At 32.6% G+C, this 21,991-nt stretch overlaps 1 protein-coding gene across 2 annotated transcripts in view; it reads left to right on the plus strand.

Annotated features, from left to right (window-relative positions):
- LOC115890076 overlaps positions 1-21,991 on the plus strand; it is an 80,513-nt gene that overhangs the window by 20,687 nt on the left and 37,835 nt on the right. For both annotated transcript variants that reach the window (XM_030910203.1, XM_030910202.1), the window contains exon 2: positions 6,576-6,696. In XM_030910203.1, coding sequence (XP_030766063.1) covers positions 6,576-6,696 — 121 coding nt within the window. The remainder of the gene's footprint in view (positions 1-6,575; positions 6,697-21,991) is intronic.

Genomic DNA, 21,991 nt, shown 5'->3' on the forward strand with positions numbered 1-21,991 from the left:
ACCTCTACACAATCGAAAATAAGAAAAAACAATCAGCTACAGGACACAAATGCCCTGTAAAGTTAAATGAATATACAGGGTGGTCCGAACTGTATTCCGGAAATTTCGGCAGTATATTCTGGAGGTAAAAATGAGTAAAAAAGTTCGCATGAATGTATGTCCTAAAATGCTTAGTTTCGGAGATACAGGGTGTAGAAGATTCATTTTTATTTCCATTTTTTCCAAATAATTTCTTAAGTAACGTCAGTATTTAAATGACAATTGGTGTCTGGGAATTTTTTGACATGAGAATTTTGATTTTAATGTCATTATGACTCCTGTTTGTAGGGGGCACCACCTACATATGTTTTAACTGTTTTGAAGAGTAATAACTTTTCGTCCGTACCTGCATAAAACTACTGGGTGAAGAAGTATACATTTCCGTGATTTTTTACGTAAAAAATGTCTCTTGGTAAAAATCGCTACGACCAACCCTTCTCAAGATATTTAGAATGGAAATAGCCAATACATGAAAATATTGACAAAAAATAAACATAGATATAAAGTCTGTCCAACGAGAAGATCCTTGACAGTGATAGATGTATCTGTCATTTTAATTTCAAAGTAGTTTATTTTATTTTACAAAGAAATAAGTTGGTACAACTGGAACGCATAGCAGGATATATTTAATTGATTATATTAGATTGAAAATTTGATTGACAAGATGACAAGTGATTACTTCAAAATATTGTGAAAAAACTGTATAAAACTGAAAAAATGTAATCGAGTTATTTTGTGGTTATTTTATTTAATAAAAACGGTATGTGTTAATACAAAACAAACAAGAACAAGACACTACATACCAAAAAAATATAAAAAAGAACTATTATTTACTTTCAAGCTTTATGAAACTACCCGCATTTATGATTATATTTATCAATATAACTTATGTACAAATACAAATTTGTAATATTCCACAGGAATAAATAAAACAACATAGGTAACTAAAGCAAACTATTTTAATAATAATAACACCTACCAAATTTTATACCTTAAAGGTTGATTAATTAACTTTAATCTTAATTTTTTAAACCAGTACCTTTTGACATTATTTTTCTGCAGTACTAAAATCCATTATTTACCTCTCGTGTGATGTCGATATTTTACAGCTACTCCAGTTTTTAGTATGTGTTTAGTTTGATCCTTCTACCATATACGAGATGCACTTATCTACGACGAAATGGTATACAAACTTTATCGATGGCAACTTCATTGGTGTATAAGACTTTCTGCATGGGCAGCGAGTATTAACCATAAACTGTGCTCTGGGTCTACAGTTAATTTTTACTCGATTTTTCCTCCACTTGACTTCAAAAGACACAAAACACACGTAATAATACGAATCAAAATGCATCATCTTCCAAAACGCAGGGTATTGCGTAAGGTATTAAACAAAAGTTAATTTGGCAAGACTTTGACAAGCGTCAAAAATGACAAAAATCTAAAGGCGAGTTCATACGCATCGGTGTCCGTTTGTCATTCATCGTTCCGTCAAACCAATAAAAATGAAATACGATCTGTCATTTTTTAAATAAACCAATAAAACTGGTTAAAAACAACAAGACACGACGCATGACGGATTTATATTTAAACCCATCCATAGATAACTTAAAAATTATTAGAAACTTTTTTTAATAAAATAAATAGATTGGTATGGGACCATTCTGCTTTTCTTCTGTCATCGTCTGTCGAAATCTTACCTGAGAAAAAAAACAGAGTATATTATGTTGAGTAGATAGTTATTTGACTGAAACGATAAATTTAGGAATTTTTTATTTTTTTAAATTAATCATAAATTTTTCTTTGAAAAAATGTTGATAAAACATTTCAAATTTAAGATTTCAGTCTGATAACTATTTAGTTATGTTTAATTTATGTCAGTGACGACAGATATTGATAATTTCGATTCCAAATATCTCGAGAATTATTACTCATAGCGATTTTTACCAAAGACCTTTTTTACGTAAAAAACGTAAATGTATAGTTGTATGCAGTAGTTTTATACAGGTACGAACGAAAAGTTATTACTCTTCAACCCAGTTAAAAAATATGTAGGAGGGGCGTCCTCTACAAGTAGGAGTCATATTGACATCAAAATTAAATTTCTCATGTCAAAAAACACCAATTTTCACCCAAATATTAACTTTACTTCCAAAATAACTTCTTCACCCTGTATCTTCGAAACCAAGCATTTTAGGACATACATTTATACGAACATTTTTACTTTTTTATCTGTAGAATATGCTGCCGAAGTTTTCGGAATACAGTTCGGACCACCCTGTTTAATCCAGTCGCCTATGAAAATAAATTTAACATCGACGTTATTTTGTTGAATATTTTGTAAGGTTTCGACAGTTCAGTCAAAACGTCTTAAATAAAACCTTTGTAAAACCTTGTGTGTAGAAGAAAAAATAACAGTTTTGAAATTTAAAAACAAATCATACACCAATATTTTAACAAACATTTCTATGCCATCTTCAATAAGGCCTAGAATTTCTAAAAACTCTGCGTTGCTCATGTTCCTGACACATAATGCATTTTGCCAAATTAGTTTAGTTGGTAAATTCACGAAGGAAAAGGGAAGCTAGTGGTATCTGGGAGATTTTCCCCTTCATTCTCAGAGATAATGCTAAACAGAAGACCCTTCCAAGCGTAAAATGTTGGAGCAAGTTTGCAGAGACTCTTTCATGCGTTACATTGGAAGTTCCTAAGGGCGCTAGGAAGATAAAAATAAGGAATTTAACGAGGGTCTAAACATTAGAGATGTTATAAAAGGGTTTTATATAAATTTACAGATGCTATGAGCGGTCAATAAAGTTAAGTACAGGGTGACTCTAATTCGAGGGCGACCATTGGGATATCGGAAACAATAAGAGATACGAAGAAGGTAAAATAATTGCAAAGTTGTGCAGTTTTATGTCTAATAACATTTTTGAAGGTATATAGTAAAAGTGTTTATAATTTTTCCTGTATTTATTTGAAAAGATGCTTGGTTTATCCCAATGATGAGGTTCTCAAATTGGTGATACCCTGTACTCTATACAGGATCCGGCAATAGTGCGCCGGACATCTGTAGTTTCCAGAATAAAAAACTTAAGTATGTACGAGGATGTATTTTTTTTTTCTTCTAGGAGCTACAGATTCTCGACGCACTATTGCCGGACCGTATGAAGTATTATCCTCTTACAGATCTAATGCTAGTAAGAACCCTTGGATACAATACTTCACCAGGGGCTACGATTATCTTTGGGTGCCTTTCGTACCACACCGGTGGAGAGTCTTTATGCCATATCTGGATATTCTTCCTTCCCATACAGCAAGTCCAAATGAAATTACGTTTCTACAAGGGAGACACATGAAAAACAAAATATGTTAAAGTGAACCTAAGTGTTCATCTAGTTCTAACATATACATATGAGATACACGCAGGTTTATATTGATAGAATTGTGTGATACAGTGTTTACTAGTTGTATTCCGTATGCACACAGGATTCTAAAGAGTTTTTTGTAACGTAACAAATAATTATTAAAATGATGAAATCTGACGTCGGTATATGAGACATACAATGTATAAGTCATATGTATGTGTGATGTGTGATACTTCGTATCATAGTTGTGCTTATAGTACACACCTTGTAAAAATGTGACATATACACATAATGTAAATATCTATATAGACACTTTGTAATAGTGTACTGTTGTGTCTACATTCTAGCATGAAATGAAGGTGTGCGCACGCGCGGATAGCCTCAGCGTAGATACACCGACCAAGTGTATCTTATGTGTCCTCTCTCCTTTCTCGTTTCTAGGAGTGGTATGTGTTTAGAAGCAATTATCGTTTAATCATTCGGAAGCTCTATATAAATGTTCTGTTTGTGTGTAGTTTAAAAGAGATTTTAAGGTAAGTTCAAGTTTTTAATTACCTTGTTACACCTTCCTAAGAGTATTATTAATATTATAGCAGCGACTCTTCCCTTACTCGATATCCAATTTACCAAATTTTGACTCCAATGAATGAAAACTCCAAATATTCTCGTATAATGATAAAGAGGTTAGCTGAGTTAGCTCTGCAATATAATTTTTTTTAATTTGGAGATAATAAAAATCTAAATGGATCAGAGAAAGAAAGATTTAAACACTTCAAAGAACTTCTTACACTGATATTCGGTAAGTTATTGATGGATCAATATACATATATGTTTAATAATCAATAATCAGTTCCATATAAAATTTAAGGGTGAGATTGTTAAAAAAACACCAATTTTCACCCAAATATTAACTTTACTTCCAAAATAACTTCTTCACCCTGTATCTTCGAAACCAAGCATTTTAGGACATACATTTATACGAACATTTTTACTTTTTTATCTGCAGAATATGCTGCCGAAGTTTTCGGAATACAGTTCGGACCACCCTGTTTAATCCAGTCGCCTATGAAAATAAATTTAACATCGACGTTATTTTGTTGAATATTTTGTAAGGTTTCGACAGTTCAGTCAAAACGTCTTAAATAAAACCTTTGTAAAACCTTGTGTGTAGAAGAAAAAAATAACAGTTTTGAAATTGAAAAACAAATCATACACCAATATTTTAACAAATATTTCTATGCCATCTTCAATAAGGCCTAGAATTTCTAAAAACTCTGCATTGCTCATGTTCCTGACACATAATGCATTTTGCCAAATTAGTTTAGTTGGTAAATTCACGAAGGAAAAGGGGAAGCTAGTGGTATCTGGGAGATTTTCCCCTTCATTCTCAGAGATAATGCTAAACAGAAGACCCTTCCAAGCGTAAAATGTTGGAGCAAGTTTGCAGAGACTCTTTCATGCGTTACATTGGAAGTTCCTAAGGGCGCTAGGAAGATAAAAATAAGGAATTTAACGAGGGTCTAAACATTAGAGATGCTATAAAAGTGTTTATAATTTTTCCGACGATTAATAAAGTTATAGAATTCTTAGACAGCATCAACATAACGAAAAACCCTCGCTGTTGACGCGCTCTATAAATCAATACACCTCTCTCTCTCTCTCTCTCTCTCTCTCTCTCTCTCTCTCTCTCTCTCTCCTCTCTCTCTCTCTCTCTCTCTCTCTCTCTCTTCTCTCTCTCTCTCTAATTAAAATAATCGAAATCATCCCCTTCGGTCCCTTACCCCACCTCCCCTAAGCCGCACCCACGTTAGCTCGTTAATTAAAAAATATAGGGGAAACTCGTGTTCCGGCGGCCGATAGGTTTTTAATTAGGGGAAGCCGGTTGACTCTCTGATGAATTGATCAGATAAAGTGACTTTTTATGATGAGTCCTTTTAACTGATTAGTGCGTTTTTTATTTTTTTATAAGAAACGTCGTAATTAGGCGAATTTTTTTCGAAAACTTGGCCAAAACCGCTAAAATTAATCATAATGATTACACGTTTATTATCTATACTAATATATAAAATCCCTAAGTGACTGACATACTGATTAATCACGATCCTGCTCAAACCACTCAACGTAAGAAGCTCAATTTTGTCATACAGGTTGATTATAGGGTGTAGATGTTCGATAAGAAGGGATTTTTCGAAATTCCAGTTCTAAGGGGTGAAACCACTCCTTAAATATTACAATATTTTTTATTTAAAAACAGTCAAGTTTCCGAAAAAACGCTTAAACACTTATATTTTAATTTGTTTTTTACATATTTTAAGATTTTTAAAAATGTATGCAGGGTGTTTCGAAAAATCTGATCATTGATTAATCACGATCCTGCTTAAAGCGCTTGACGTAAAAAGCTGATTTTTGGAAAACAGATTGACTTTAAGGTGTAGAGGTTCGATAAGAAGGAAAATTTTTCGAAACTCGAATTCTAAGGGGTGAAACTATCCCTCACGTATATTTTAATTTGTTGTTTTCCATATTTTAAGATTTTTAAAAATTTATACAGGGTGTTTCATAAAATATGACCATTGAGTAATTACGATTCTGCTTAAACTTCTTGACGTTTAAAGCTGATTTTTGGCAAACGGATTGACTGTGGGGTGTAGAGATTCGATAAGGAGGGGTTTCTCGAATCTCAAATTCCAAGAGGGTGAAAACTCCCCTCAAATATTACAATATTTGTTATTTAAAAAACAGTTAGTCTTTCGGGAAAACGCTTGGACAAGCATAATTTATTTGGATTTGATACATATTTTGAAATTTTTTAAAAATCACACAGGGTGTTCCAAAAAGTTGGGTAATTGATTAACCACGATTCTGCTTAAACTGCTTGACGTAAAAGCTTAATTTTGGCAAACGGATTTTTCGAAAGTCAAATTCCAACGAGATGAAACTATCCCTCAAATATTACCAAGTTATATAATAATATCGCCATATTGTTTTTCTCATGCTGACATAAATGTGAGAACATTTTATCCAGTTTATATGTTAATGGAAATTTTGCTTTGCTTTATCATCACCATTACAAATGATTAATTCGACGTGAACAAAGTCGCTGGTACACGCTAGTATTACATATTATAATTTACAAATCAGCCTATAATATGTTCCCTTCTTTTTTAGATGAAGTGGCTTCTTCTATCAACACTAGCAGTCTTACTGGCTCTGGCTATCGCAGAAGGCGAGGTATGGGAGGAAGATGACCATGAAGTGCTGATCCGAAGTGAAAGGGGCGCTAAAAATCGTAAGTAGATCTATTAGTCACATATTTTCAAATCAAAAGTTGTAGTCATTGCCGTTGAAACAGGAAGCGACCAAAAACAATTGAATACGTCAATCAATCATAATTTATGCCATATATACTAACATACCAAATTTCGTTTTTATCCGAAAAAATAAAGAAGTTATAGGGGTGAGCCACTTTTCAGACGCACCCAGTAGATTCTCTTCCAGTGGTAAAAACACTTTTGAAAAAAATTCTTTTCAAAAAATTGAAAATAATGAAATTCCATCAGAAAAAACAATATTTTTGGCTCAACAGCTTATTCCCCTGTGGCCATAGATAACCGTAGTCATTGTTGCATCTAAAAAAAGTCGATTTTCCTCTATTCCCTGGAAAAATTCACCGCAACGCAGAGCGTGTATCGATCGTCTAGACATATATTTTCAGATTTATTGTCGCGATTTGGCCCTTTCACAATGTCGGCCGGGATTTATCAGCGGAACGATTGTTTATTTTGGAAAAGCGCCCTCTGTGTCGTTCCTGTTCCGCCCGCGCCATATTTTCTACCGGAAGTTGGCCAGAAACGGGGAAACTCGCTCGTTAAATGCTGATTTTCCGCGGTTGGAAACACTGATAACGTTCGCCATGAATCAAAACTAGTTGTACAGTCTGTCAAAACAGTCGGAGGTTAAATTGCTGTTAGGGATGTATAAACGTATCGATATTTTAAAATATCGATATCGATATTTTTTAGTATCGATATTTTTATATAAGTTTCGCTTTCAAACAAATATGTACCTAAGTATATGATTAAATCTGATTTAGAGATATAGAAAATTTGTATATCGATATATTGAAACACCACTATAGAAGAATATCGTCATTTAAAACAAGAGTCTTTAAAAACAATCAGAAATTAAATTGTTATTAGGGATGTATAAAGATATCGATATTTTAAAATATCGATATCGATTTTTTAATATAGTTTTCGCTTTAAATCAAAACACACAGAGTTTATAAATTAATACATTCAGACAGAGATAGAAGAGACCGTGATGTTGGGGATAAAGATAGCGAATAGAAAAGGCGTAAAAGCCATGGCAACCGCGTGGTAACAAATCCTGTGACGTACTCTCGCCAATCATGTTCAATGAATAAGCGGCCATGCGCGGCGATGCCGGTTTGCCAATGATATCGTTGAAAAATCTTCAACTTTCATAATAAGCAAATTATACAGAATGAAAGAAATAAGTTATTAAATAAAACATATCGAACAATATGAACTACGTTAAAATTCCTTAGTAATATACGTCAGAATATATGCTAAACACATGATATATAATAAAAATATATTAAATTTATAGTTCATGTCTGGCAATTTTGCAATTTTATAGATAAACGTGGCAATATCGATTTTTTTTTTCTCGCATTCCTTCCGTAGCTTCAGATCCGCTGGTCAAACAGTACCTAAGTATATGATTAAATCTGATTTAGAGATATAGAAAATTTCTATATCGATATATTGAAACACCACTATAGAAGAATATCGTCATTTAAAACAAGGGTCTTTAAAAACAATCAGAAATTAAATTGTTATTAGGGATGTATAAAGATATCGATATTTTAAAATATCGATATCGATTTTTTAATATAGTTTTCGCTTTAAATCAAAACACACAGAGTTTATAAATTAATACATTCAGACAGAGATAAAAATCTACTTGAGGGATGTAGAAAGTGTATCGATATATAAGAAAACCGATATAAAAACCATCGAGTAATTTCAAACATGTATATTTTCTTCACAATGTCGGCCGAGATTTATCAGCGGAACGATTGTTTATTTTGGAAAAGCGCCCTCTATGTCCAATCCAAACCATATTTTCTACCGGAAGTTGAAGAAACGGGGAAACTCGCTCGTTAAATGTTGATTTTTCGTGGTTGGAAACACTGATAACGTTCGCCATGAATCAAAACTAGTTGTACAGTCTGTCAAAACAGTCGGAGATTAAATTGCTGTTAGGGATGTATAAACGTATCGATATTTTAAAATGTCGATATCGATATTTCTTAGCATCGATATTTTTATACAGGATTTCTCAGAAATAAGTGCAAGTATTTTAAGGGGTGGTAGATCTCGATAAAAGAAACATATTCTCTCTTTATTGTTTTTCAAATAAGTCCAGAATAACGGAGTTATTTCTAAAAAATGAATTTTTGCTAAAATTTTGAGAACCACTGGATCTCTTCTGGATTTTTTTCTTGTAAATTTAATCTAATACCTATGTCGCCATGTTATCAAGAAATTATGTTTTTTAACTAAAAACTAAAAAAAGATTCCCAAAAATTAAAAAAAAGAAATTTCGAATTTTCAAAATTGAAAGATTACAGTCAATAATGACATGTACTGACTATTTCCATTCTAAATATCTCGACAACAACGGTTGCTCGTAGGGATTTTTCCCAAGAGACATTTTTTACATAAACAATTACGGGAATACGTATTTTTTCACTCAGTAGTTTTATACAGGTACGGACGAAATGCTATTACTCTTCAAAAGAGTTTAAACACATGTAGGTGGCGCCCTCTACAAATACGAGTCGTATTGACATCAAAATCAAATTTCTCATGTCAAAAAACTCCCAGAAACCAATTTTCATCCATTACTTCAGAAATTATTTGGAAAAAATCGAAATAAAAATGAAACTTCTACACCCTGTATCTACGAAACTAAGCACTTTAGATTATTTTTTTATTTATACGAACTTTTTTACTTATTTTTATCTGCAGAATACGCTGCCGAATGCCGAAGTTTCCAGAATACAATCCGGACCACCCTGTAGAATCGTGTTGAAATTACCAGTATGGAAATATTAATTAAAAAAAAAAGGAATGTTTTAGCAGAATTTTTCTTCATTTTCTTTCTTTTCTGACTGGAAAAGGTGGACTGGCACGGGCGATCATTAATCTCTCACGAGGTTTGACATTATTTGACTTAACTAGAGTATACGATGTTTACCGCTCGCAGAGTTATAAATAAACTCGGTTTAACGACCCACCTAATCAATACAAACGCAGCTGCAGTTATTTTAGAAGACACTTTTAAAATAACTGTCTGTGGTTTGCGAAATTTTCAGCTGGTCGTGGAAGGAAGGCGTTTTTGAAATGCCTGACTATCACGATTTAGTTTTTTCTTTAAATCTATACCAATATATAAAATCCTTAAGTGACTGAGTCACTGATTAATCACGATCCTGCTCAAACCACTCAACGTAAGAAGCTCAATTTTGGCATACAGGTCGATTCTAGTGTGTAGAGGTTCGATAAGAAGGGATTTTTCGATATTCCAGTTCCAAGGGGTGAAACCACCCCTCAAATATTACAATATTTTTTATTTAAAAAACGGTCAAGTTTCCGAAAAAAACGCTTAAACACGTATATTTTATTTTGTTGTTTTACATATTTTAAGATTTTTTTAAAATTTATACAGGGTGTTTCATAAAATATGACCTTTGAGTAATCACGATTCTGCTTAAACTGCTTGACGTTTAAAGCTGATTTTTGGTAAACGGATTGTGACTGTGGGGTGTAGAGGTTCGATAATGAGGAGTTTCTCGAATCTCAAATTCCAAGAGGGTGAAAACGCCCCTCAATACTACATTATTTGTTATTTAAAAAACGGTTATTCTTTCGGGAAAACGCTTGGGCATGCATAATTTATTTTGTTTTTTACATACTTTGAAATTTTTAAAAAAATCATACAGGGTGTTCAAAAAAGTTGGGTAATTGATTAACCACGATTCTGCTTAAACTGCTTGGCGTAAAAAGCTTATTTTTGGCAAACGGATTTTTCGAAAGTCAAATTCCAACGAGATGAAACTATCCCTCAAATATTACCAAGTTATATAATAATATCGCCATATTGTTTTTTCTCATGCTGACATAAATGTGAAAAAGTTTTATCCAGTTTGTATGTTAATGGAAATTCTTGCTTTGCTTTATCATCACCATTACAAATGATTAATTCGACGTCAACGAAGTCGCTGGTACACGCTAGTAGATAAATAAACTACAAATTTACAGTCTCAGCAATCAATAATCATAAATACCACTATAAATCAGAGAGTCTTTGGACCGTATCTTTACCGAAAAATTCTTAAATACTTCTATATCATAATAAAAAGTGATATATGGATTCTGCAACCCTCCGTGCACGTTCCGTCGAGGTGAGAAGTGGTTGGGGGGCAAGGCCGGCGATTACTGGGGGGACTAATGATGATATTTTATCGATAGAGCGGCAGGGATGGGTTAATTTATAGCTTCGATACGTGCGGCGATGAACTTTTGCCTGCTCTATTTCAGCAGAAAGCTCGTTCATCATACCGACAGGAGGCAGGATTCAGGATCGATTCTAGGTTATGTCGGCACGTAGGTAATGGATTCAAGTAAATTAGATTTGTAGGTATTGGTTTGGTTGGTGCAAAAAATTCCTTATTGGGACCAATCAGATGACTACACTTTATTTTGTAGAAATCTGATTCGCTCTAACTGGCGAACAAGTCAATACGTTTTGCTTAAAAATAAATTGCATCTATTTAAATTTGCCGCCACCTTTGTTACTTTCCTGGGTGGCTAGATGGCGCCACTTGAATATACAGATTACAGATTTCTTTACCAATTTGAAACCGTTTTGAAACTAAAAAATGCATGGGAGTTAGCGTTCTTCTTTAGTGTGTTCTGTGAGTGGAGTGTTCGCTCCTTTTCTAAATAGATCATTTGCTTTTTCATTGCCTTCTATCCCTTGGTGGGCTGGCATCCAGACTAGGAGGACTTTATTTTCTTTGCCTAATTTGTTCAGCTTCCCTAGACATCCTTTTCACTAAGTATAATTATAATTTTCCCTTTAAACAACTGCTTGCTTAATTTCTTTAATATAATCACTTCAGATATTTATCGCTGATGAGTCAATAAAATTGTTGACCATTTCAATGTAATCACCCCTGAGGACAATCACAATTCAAAATGAAGTAAAATAAAAAGAGATTGGCTTATATTTATTTGACGATAAATAAATATTTATCATTTCCTTGATTGTGCATTTTATTGAAAATTTGAGGCAATAAAATATTATCGTTGTTGTCGAAAAAGGTTTAATAAAAAATACTTTTTTCCATTTTTTTAATTAATTTGTTTACAGTTTTCCAACGTTCAATGTTTATTAGTATTTTAATTGAAAAAACATGGTTTCATTGGATTGGAATTTTTTTAATAAACGTACACGAAAGAATGATCGGAAAATAGCATATAAATGGTTATTTGTTAGTCAAAAATATTTATTCTGATACGGTATTTTTAATATTTCCAATAAATTGAAATACCATAATATTTTAGGAGTTTTATTTGTTTTTTTTCAAACTTGTGTTGTGTTTTTATTAAATTTATATGATCAAGACGAAGATATTATATCAGCGCTTCTGCACGCCAGTGTTGTCAGATTTGATGGATTTTCTTCAGTATGGAGGATTTTACAGTCAAATTTTTCATCTTAATTGCTCTGTATACGTCATCGTCTGTAATATATATCAATATCATCATAATTTTCAGCTTATTCAACCATAGGTTCGTTCCAACCATGAATCATAAACAGATTTGAAACAATTTGCAAATCTTGTCCAATGCGCATGTCTGTAAAATAAATTGTTTTCTAACCAATTTGAAACTACGGTTGGAACACCTGACACATTTTAATATTTCCGGTGACAAATTCAAATTACTTAAAAACATAGAAACTCGATTAAATAATCCTATTTATTGAACTAATTTTCACATTAAATCTATCGGCAACATCTCGAAAACTTGTAGTCTGGTGTCCCGTATACCACAATAGATGAGAACCTGAAATTAAGTTACATCTTTAAAGAAAATACCAATTTCAGCAAATGATTATTTTATATTTTACTTGATGCAAAGCAGGAATATTGCCATATTGACCAACTTGGCTATTAAATTGGAATTGGAAATTAATTGGAATCTTGAGGCACATTTTCCTCTGACAATATTAACACAATAAGATATTAGATAAATTTATGTGCAAAAATGTCGATTTTACCTCAATAATTTTGATTATTAATTCTGTGCTCTTCTAGTAGTAATTCTAAATCCTCCTCATCACTACTTTCCATGGACGACACGTCACTAATCTCACTACTATACTCTTCGTCACTCATTGCGATTTAATTATGATATCTGTTTACAAGTCTTTAATTAGTTGAACAGCCCGTTTAAATTATTCAAACAGATACGAGATACGAGTATAATCAAATTTGCTATTATTTTATTGGTTATGACGTGGTTATAGGTTATAATGGTAATACGCATGCGTCGGATAAATGATAGGAGAAAATTTTGCAAACCGTTGACAGTTATAATTTGTAAAAATCTCATCGTTTAGCTACAATACTCCGTGTCGTATGTGGTGAACAACCCTGTATATTAGTATAGATTTTAAGAGTCTCATAACTTGTAACCAAATAAAGATAGAGAAAAACGTTCTTAATGAAAGTGGTTTAAAAAAATATATCCTTTCATCAGAATATGAGAAAAAAAATGATGACTATGAAAAAAAATATTTTTTTTGACATCATTTCCACCATTTTGAAAAAAGTTGAAAAATATTTAAATACGAAAAAATATAACTAACACACTGCCATTTAAATCCTGTCTTCGAAATTTGTATTTGCAGTTTTCCTTTTCCTGTTATAAGCCAAGGGCGGGAAGTTTGAATAATTACCCTGTACAACGAACTAGTGGAAAGAAAATACATTCTAATAAGACAACACTGGAAATAGTAGAAGAATATATTTTTGGAACAACTAATCCACAGCTCGGGATCTCTACTACCAGAGATCAACAGAAGAATTAGGTTAGCATGGAGTACTTATGGAAGATACCATCATTCAAATCTAAAATGCCACTCTATCTAAAGAAGAAAACATTCGACCAACAATGTGTACTATTAGTCATTGAGTTACAACCTATGCATGCGAAACCTGGACGCTTAAAACGGACATCATAAGGAAACTGCAGGTCGCACAATACTCAATGGAACGAAATATGCTGGGAATAACCAAGAGAGACCGTAGAAGAATAGAGTGGATACAACAAAAGACCAAGGTAATAGACGTCATCCACAGAGTCAAATCCCTCAAATGGCAATGGGCAGAACACCTGGCAAGAAAAACGGACAACAAATGGACTACAAAAATGACAGCATGGTACACACGAAGAATTAAAAGACCTAGAAGAAGACCAAACCTGAGATGGGACGATAATATTAGGAAATTAGCAGGGATAACTTGGGTCCGCATGAGGTTCGTTCCAACCCGCGTAAGAAACGGTTTCTTACAGTAAGGAGTTTGCGCAGAAGTTGAAAAGCGTTCCAACCGGATTTACTGACGGTTAGTAAATCATTTGTTTTCTGTTCCAACTTAAATTGAAAACTGTTTGAAAACTGTCAAATGTATACAGGGTGTTTCGAAAAAAATATGGTTATTGATTAATCCCAATAAAGCGATTGACGTAAAAGCTGATTTTTGGAAAACAGATTGACTTTAGGGTGTAGAGGTTCGATAAGAAGGGATTTTTAGAAACTCGAATTCTAAGGGGGTGAAACTATCCCTCAAATATTAAAATAGTTTTTATTTAAAAACCGGTGAGTTTTTCGGAAAAACTCTTAAACACGTATATTCTATTTTGTTGTTTTACATAAATATTTTAAGATTTTTTATAAATTTATACAGGGTGTTTCATAAAATATGACCATTGAGTAATCACGATTCTGCTTAAACTGCTTGACGTTTAAAGCTGATTTTTGGTAAACGGATTGACTGTGGGGTGTAGAGGTTCGATAAGGAGGGCTTTCTCGAATCTCAAATTCCAAGAGGGTGAAAACGCCTCTCAAATATTACAATATTTGTTATTTAAAAAACGGTTAGTCTTTCGGGAAAACGCTTGGACAAGCATAATTTATTTGTTTTTTTACATATTTTGAAATTTTTTAAAAAATCATATAGCGTGTTCCAAAAAGTTGGGCAATTGATTAACCACGATTCTGCTTAAACTGCTTGACGTAAAAAGCTTATTTTTGCCTAACGGATTTTTCGAAAGTCAAATTCCAACGAGATGAAACTACCCCTCAAATATTACCAAGTTATATAATAATATCGCCATATTGTTTTTTCTCATGCTGACATAAATGTGAGAAAATGATATCCAGTTTGTATGTTAATGGAAATTCTTGCTTTGCTTTATCATCACTATTACAAATGATTAATTCGACGCGAATGAAGTCGCGGGTACACGCTAGTTTTTAAATAATTGTCAACTCACCCCATGATAAGAATTAAGTCGGCCAGGTAACAAATGAGCGTTTTAAGCTGATTAAACCAAATAATATTTTGTCATTAGCATTTTTTTTTGGTAAATTGATTTTTATGAGAACGTCTGAATATTGCAATGAATTTGGCTGAAGGGGTAAGTTTAGATTTATTTAAAAATTTCATCTTTAGAGTCTCATAGCTTGTAAACAGATAAAGATAGAAAAAGAACTTTTTTAATGAAAGTTGTTTAAAAAATATGTTCTTTCGGAATATGAAAAAAAATTATGACTTTGTGAAAAAAATATTTTTTTTTTGACGTCATTTCCACCATTTTGAAAAAAGTTGAAAAATGTCTAAATACGAAAAAATATACCTTACACATTGCCATTCAAATCCTGTCTCCTGTATTCGAAATTTGTATTTGCAGTTTTCCTTTTCCTGTTATAAGCCAATCACCCTGTACGTAATATATACAGGGTGTCCCAGAAATAAGTGCGAGTATTTTAACTGGTAGCATAGTTCAACCCCAGAAAAACGCCTATGAGATTTTTTTCGCGAAAAAATTTTTGTGAAAATTCGAAATGTTTTTAAAATTTTTTTTTAGTTTTTAGTTAAAAAACATAATTTGTTGATATATGGCAACATGGGTATTAGATTAAATTTACAATAAAGAAAATCCGGAAAAGATCCAGTGGTTCTCAAAATTTTAGTAAAAATTTTGAAATTTTCACTTATAATATCACAAGAGCTTAAATTAATTTCGGAAATTTTTTTGAGGGCACGAATATTTTGAAAATTATCCCGAGTCGAAGACGAGGGATAATTTTCCTAAAATATTCGTGCCCGAAAGAAAATTTCCAGGAATAATTTAAGCTTGCGTGGTATTCGGTAAGAAAATTTCACACCTAAATTTGAAAAAAAAAAAATATTAATCCAACATGACATTTTAAAATAATTTCAATTTGTTAAGTTGGCCAAGGTATTGATGTTTTTGACATATTATGTGTTTTGTCATTTTTGTTTGCGATTCTGTCATTAAGCTATTACTAGTTTTAAAACGTCTGTACGTAGAGTAAGAAGTGTATAGCGAAATGTCGCGATTTGGAAAAGTAAACCAACAAGTCATTAAAGAAGAAATTGAAAATATAAAACCAGATAACACCCGAAAATCAAAATCAAGTGTATGGAAACAGTTTGTTGAATTTTGTGATGAAAAGTCGTATAATATTCATGAGTGTATGAGTGTAGTACAGCTGGCTACTATACTGGAGGACTACGCATTTAATATGAAAAAGAAAAATTTTGAAGATTATAAGGAAAGTGTGGTCAAAGTGATGTGGAACTCTACTGCTAAGCAGTTGCAAGAAATTTATTACGAAAAATATAAAATAAAATTTAATCCGTTTTCTGATGTGGAATTTGTGACCGCCAGAGCTGCACGCGATGCTAAGCGCAAAATACTACAGAGAGATTCAGCAAAAAGAAAAGTGAGTGCTTCAGCCTTAACCAGTGACGAATACAAAAAAATTATTGAAATGTGGGATGAAAATACTCCAGATGGGTTGCAGCGTAAATTTTTTCACATAGTTTCACATGAGCTGGCATGGAGAGGAGGGGAAGGACATTCTGCTTGTATCCAATACTTCAAAGAAGAAACTGATAATTTCGGAAACCCAAAAGGTCGGATAGAATATAATCCAATTTTCTCTAAAACCACACAAGGTGGTTCTAAAAAACTGTCGGATAGTAAATGGTTGATTAGAAATTTCGAAAATCCACAAATGTGTCCGGTTCGCTTGTTTAGAAAGTTGATGGAAAAAAGGGGAAATCTTATTCAAACCGACAGACTATTCTTAACACCAAACCCATACTGGAATCAACCCAATTCGAAAGGATGGTACAAGAATAGCCCAGTTGGTAAGAACATTGTATCTTCATGGTTTAAATCAGCAGCTTCAGATATAGGAATTGACACTAAAAAAGTTAAAATAACCAATCATTCTGCAAGAGCAACAGCTGTTTCGAATTTGGCCAAGAAAGGAGTTGGTGAACAACAGCTCATTAAAATTACTGGACATAGTAATAGTCAGTCGATCAAACCTTACTTACAGTTGGACGCTGAACATCATCAACAGATGATTGAATCCATGAGGAGCATTTCATCAAGTACTAGCCAGTTCAATCATGATCAGAGCACAATGCAAAATAAAACAGAAAATACCCAGATTCAAACCACCAATTCAAGCCAGCCTACAAACATTTACAATAATTGTGTTTTTAATATTAATAAAACCTATAATTACTAAATGTGTTTCGTTATTATTTTGCTATATTAGTCGATATCATTAAAGATTTGGCATTGAAGATAATTCAACATGAAATAAATTCTAAAAAAATCATATAGATATATCCATCATATTTCGTTAAATAGAAAAATACCAGCTTTAGTTAAATAAAGGCGGCAGAACTATATTTTTTAGAACATGGCAATTTCGAAGAAATTCATATGTAGGTATATCTAACATATTTCCTTAAATAAAAAATATTACCAACCTTAGTTACATCAAATGCTAAAACTCAAATGGGTAATATTTCAATATATAGACATTGTAGTTCATTCACATTATGATTGTAGATCTTATGTTTACCTTTTCAACTGTCAAAAAATTTCCACTAAAGTTTCGTGGCGCCTCGAAAAAATTTCCGGAAATTTTTTCAGTTGCCATGGTAACTAGTCAACATTAAAGCATGTTATTGGTTGAAAAGTAGAGGTGTGAAATTTTCAAAGTAAAAAAACTCCGTTATTTTGGACTTATTTGAAAAACGATAAAGAGAAAATATGTTTCTTTTATCGAGATCTATACCACCCCTTAAAATACTTGCATTTGTTTCTGGGACACCCTGTATAATAGAAGAAAAATACACAAAAAAATGTGGAGTTTACAAAATTGCGTGCAAAAATAACAAAACTTCGCTACAATGCATTCTAGGCAATTTATTCTAATTCTCGGCTATGCGCAATGGCTGCGCATTAAAAATTCTATTTTAATTCCAGATCTGTTATGAAAATTGTGCCGGCAGAGGTGCCATAAAGTGCCGATAGCGGCCGTTTTGTATTAAAATAGTCGTGTAAACCCGGCCTAATGGGAAATCATAGCGACGTTGCGGTACTAAAAGGGCTTTTGCCCGCGGATAATAAAGCTAAATCAAATTGTTTTGCCTTTTGCCGGCTTAAAATAGAAAAAAAATGTATTTTTACATTCAGAGATCGGTTATTTGTTCATTATGTTCTTTACTTCTACGTGGAGCACACATTCAGTAAATGTTCTCCAGTGGATTCTACTGTTTGCAATTGACTTAACATCTCGTCATGATCGGTTTACTGTTTCGTCGTTGACAGAAGAAATAAGAAGATGCGCTTACCTTATGTACCTGTTTATGATATCTTGCTCTATTCCTCCGTTGGCATTGCCGCTTTATCCATTAGGCAAGATAGGCAGCTGCCTAGCGCGGCAGGCTGATAGGGGGCGGCATTTTTTAAATAACAAATTTTACTTGAATTTTTATTAGTTGAAGGGGGCGGCAAAATAAATGGTGCCTAGGTTACCAAATCATCTTAACATGACCCTGTCCGTTGGTTGAGTTTATACTACTCAAGTAAGTAAAATTATTTACCTATTTTATATAACTAACTAGCGTGTACCCGCGACTTCGTTCGTGTCGAGTTAATCATTTGTAATGGTGATGATAAAGCAAAGCAAGAATTTCCATTAACATACAAACTGGATAAAATTTTCTCACATTTATGTCAGCATGAGAAAAAAACAATATGGAGATATTATTATATAACTTGGTAATCTTTGAGGGGTAGTTTCATCTCGTTGGAATTTGAGTTTCGAAAAATCCGTTTGCCAAAAATATGCTTTTTACGTCAAGCAGTTTAAGCAGAATCGTGGTTAATCAATTACCCAACTTTTTGGAACACCCTGTATGATTTTTTAAAAAAATTCAAAATATGTAAAAAACAAAATAAATTATACGTGTCCAAGCGTTTTCCCCAAAGATTAACTGTTTTTTAAATAACAAATACTTATTTTAATATTTGAGGGGCGTTTTTACCCTCTTGGAATTTGAGATTCGAGAAACCCCTCCTTATCGAACCTCTACACCCCACAGTCAATCCGTTTGCCAAAAATCAGCTTTAAACGTCAAGCTGTTTAAGCAGAATCGTGATTACTCAATGGTCATATTTTATGAAACACCCTGTACAAATTTTTAAAAAATCTTAAAACATATAAAACAACAAAATAAAATTTGCGTGTTTCAGAGTTTTTCCGAAAAACTCACCGGTTTTTAAATAAAAATATTCTAATATTTGAGGGGTTGTTCACCCCCTTAGAATTCGAATTTCAAAAAATCCCTTCTTATCGAACCTCTACACCCTAAAGTCAATCCGTTTTCCAAAAATCAGCTTTTTACGTCAAGCGCTTTAAGCAGGATCGTGATTAATCCATGACCAGATTTTTCGAAGCACCCTGTATACACTTTTTAAAAATCTTAAAATATGTAAAAAAACAAAATAAAATATACGTGTTTAAGCGTTTTTCCAGAAACTTGACCATTTTTTAAATAAAAAATATTGTAATATTTGAAGGGTGGTTTCACCCCCTTGAAACTGGAATTTCGAAAAGTCCCTTCTTATCGAACATCTACACCCTAGAATCAACCTGTATGCCAAAATTGAGCTTCTTACGTTGAGTGGTTTGAGCAGGATCGTGATCAGTCAGTGTGTCAGTCACTTAAGGATTTTATATATTAGTATAGATTATCAACTGCATTTAATCAAAACCAATCAAGCTAAATACATAAAAAACTCAATTTTACCGGAAGTTTTTCATGGAAAATCGAAAAAAACTTCAGTCGATTCAAAAAAGGAACGAGAAATGGAGAAACCTCTCGTTTCTTGGCTTCCCTCTCCCTGCCAAATCCACTTAGAATTTTCCATTACCGGGAAAATTGAATATTTATAAAATTTATACCCGGGAAATCTTGAAGAGGATGGGGAAATACCCCCTAGAGCTCTTCAGGTGTTGATAGTAACATGATTGAGCCCTCAGGGTATTTTTTTCTTATCACATTCCATTCCCTTGTTGTAAATAAATTGTATTTTTATACGGAGTTATTTTTGAATGCATTTTTAGCCGACCATACCAACCATAGACTTAAAATAAAATATATTTTAAGTCTATGATACCAACAGGTATGGTAGGCTATTAAGATCGGCAAAAAAAAAGGTTTTTTTAATTTCATTCAAAGTTATTTTGGTCATAAAAATGACCTAATTACAAAGTATTTTCATGGTGTCTGGCTGTCTGTCTGTCTGTCCGTCTGTAACACGATAACTCAAAAACCGCTATACCGATTTTAACCAAATTTGGTACAAAAATACTCTGGCACCCGAGTATCTGGCCATTAGTTTTTGGTGGGGGTGGGGGGTTGGTAAGGGGGGATGGGAGGGGGTTAAACATTTTAAAAAATCGTAACTCCAAAATTACAGTACCTAGCTAGCGAAACGCGGTTTTCAATTTAAGATTAGGAATAATATTTGCAACATCAAAATCAGTCAAAGTCGCAATTTTTGAGGTATTCCGTGTTTCCGTAGTCCATTTTTGAGAAAATCTGTGTGGAGAACTCCAAAGTCCCATTGGACGCGACCCCAGGTGGCGGATAGGGGAAATAACCGTGGACCAAAATTGGAAAAATTTCTTTACTTTGAAACTAAAAGAACTGCCTACCAACTTTTTATTAACATATTTTAAAAAATTAAGCATTTTCTATAACGATGAGAAAATGCAAGATCAAGACTCTTGATCTTGCTGCAAGATTCTTACAAGTCTACAAGACCGCAAGACTAAGTACTAATTCTCTAAATTTCTTACCGTGTAAAATATATTTATACAGGGTGTTTCAAAAAACATGTGCATCTCTCGTGGGGAGATTCCTCACGAAAAAATATGATTTATTTTTCATATCAACATAGGTCCAATTCTGCTTTGTTTATAATCACAGTTTATAATATATAAATAAGTACTCATTGATTCCTTATCAAAAAATATAAAAAAAGTTCCTATAAAAATGGGTATCGAAATGCATAGTTTTAGAGTTACAGGGTGTTAAAACTTTTTAAAATTAGGTTTTTTGTAATTATTTTAAATACCCATTATTTTTTTATTTGAAATTGCTCTAGGTTGGACTAACAGTAATAATAACTAATAGTAATAATAACTAATAGTAATATTATTTAATAATAAATTAGGTAAAATATATAATTTATTAATCTTTTTATTTTAATTTTATTAATTGTGATTAATAAAATTGCGTTTGTCTCATCAAGGAGGCCGAATTCGACAAAATATCAAGAGATAATTTTTAATTCACATTAAACGACCTATACAATTTTCATATCAGAAGAAAAAAAGTCAGTGGCGCACTTGTTTTTTTTTTCGGAAAATATTCCACTGATGCACGTCCTTGATGGATTTATCGACAGTTTTTTAGCACTAAAATATGTAGCACTTGGAAGAAAATTATAATAAATCGAAAGATTATTAAGATTTTAACACCCTGTAGCTACGAAACAAAGCAGAATCGGACCTATGTTGAGATGAAAAATAAATCTTATTTTTACGTGAGGAATCTCCCCACGAGAGATGGCACACGTTTTTTGAAACACCCTGTATAAATTCATTAAATCTCTAAAGCTACTATACTTTATGGTCATTATATTTCACTAATTTTATATCAAAAAATAATATTATAAATTGTTTAAATAAATATATAATTGAAATATTTCTGTATGTATACGTTCTGTTTTCAAATTATTTCTTTTATATTTAACAAATATTTGTATGAATTGAATTAAAACAAATATTTCTCT

Source organism: Sitophilus oryzae, unplaced genomic scaffold (genome assembly GCF_002938485.1).
Source record: "Sitophilus oryzae breed Bouriz unplaced genomic scaffold, Soryzae_2.0 scaffold_85_pilon_pilon, whole genome shotgun sequence".
NCBI lineage: Eukaryota > Metazoa > Arthropoda > Insecta > Coleoptera > Curculionidae > Sitophilus > Sitophilus oryzae.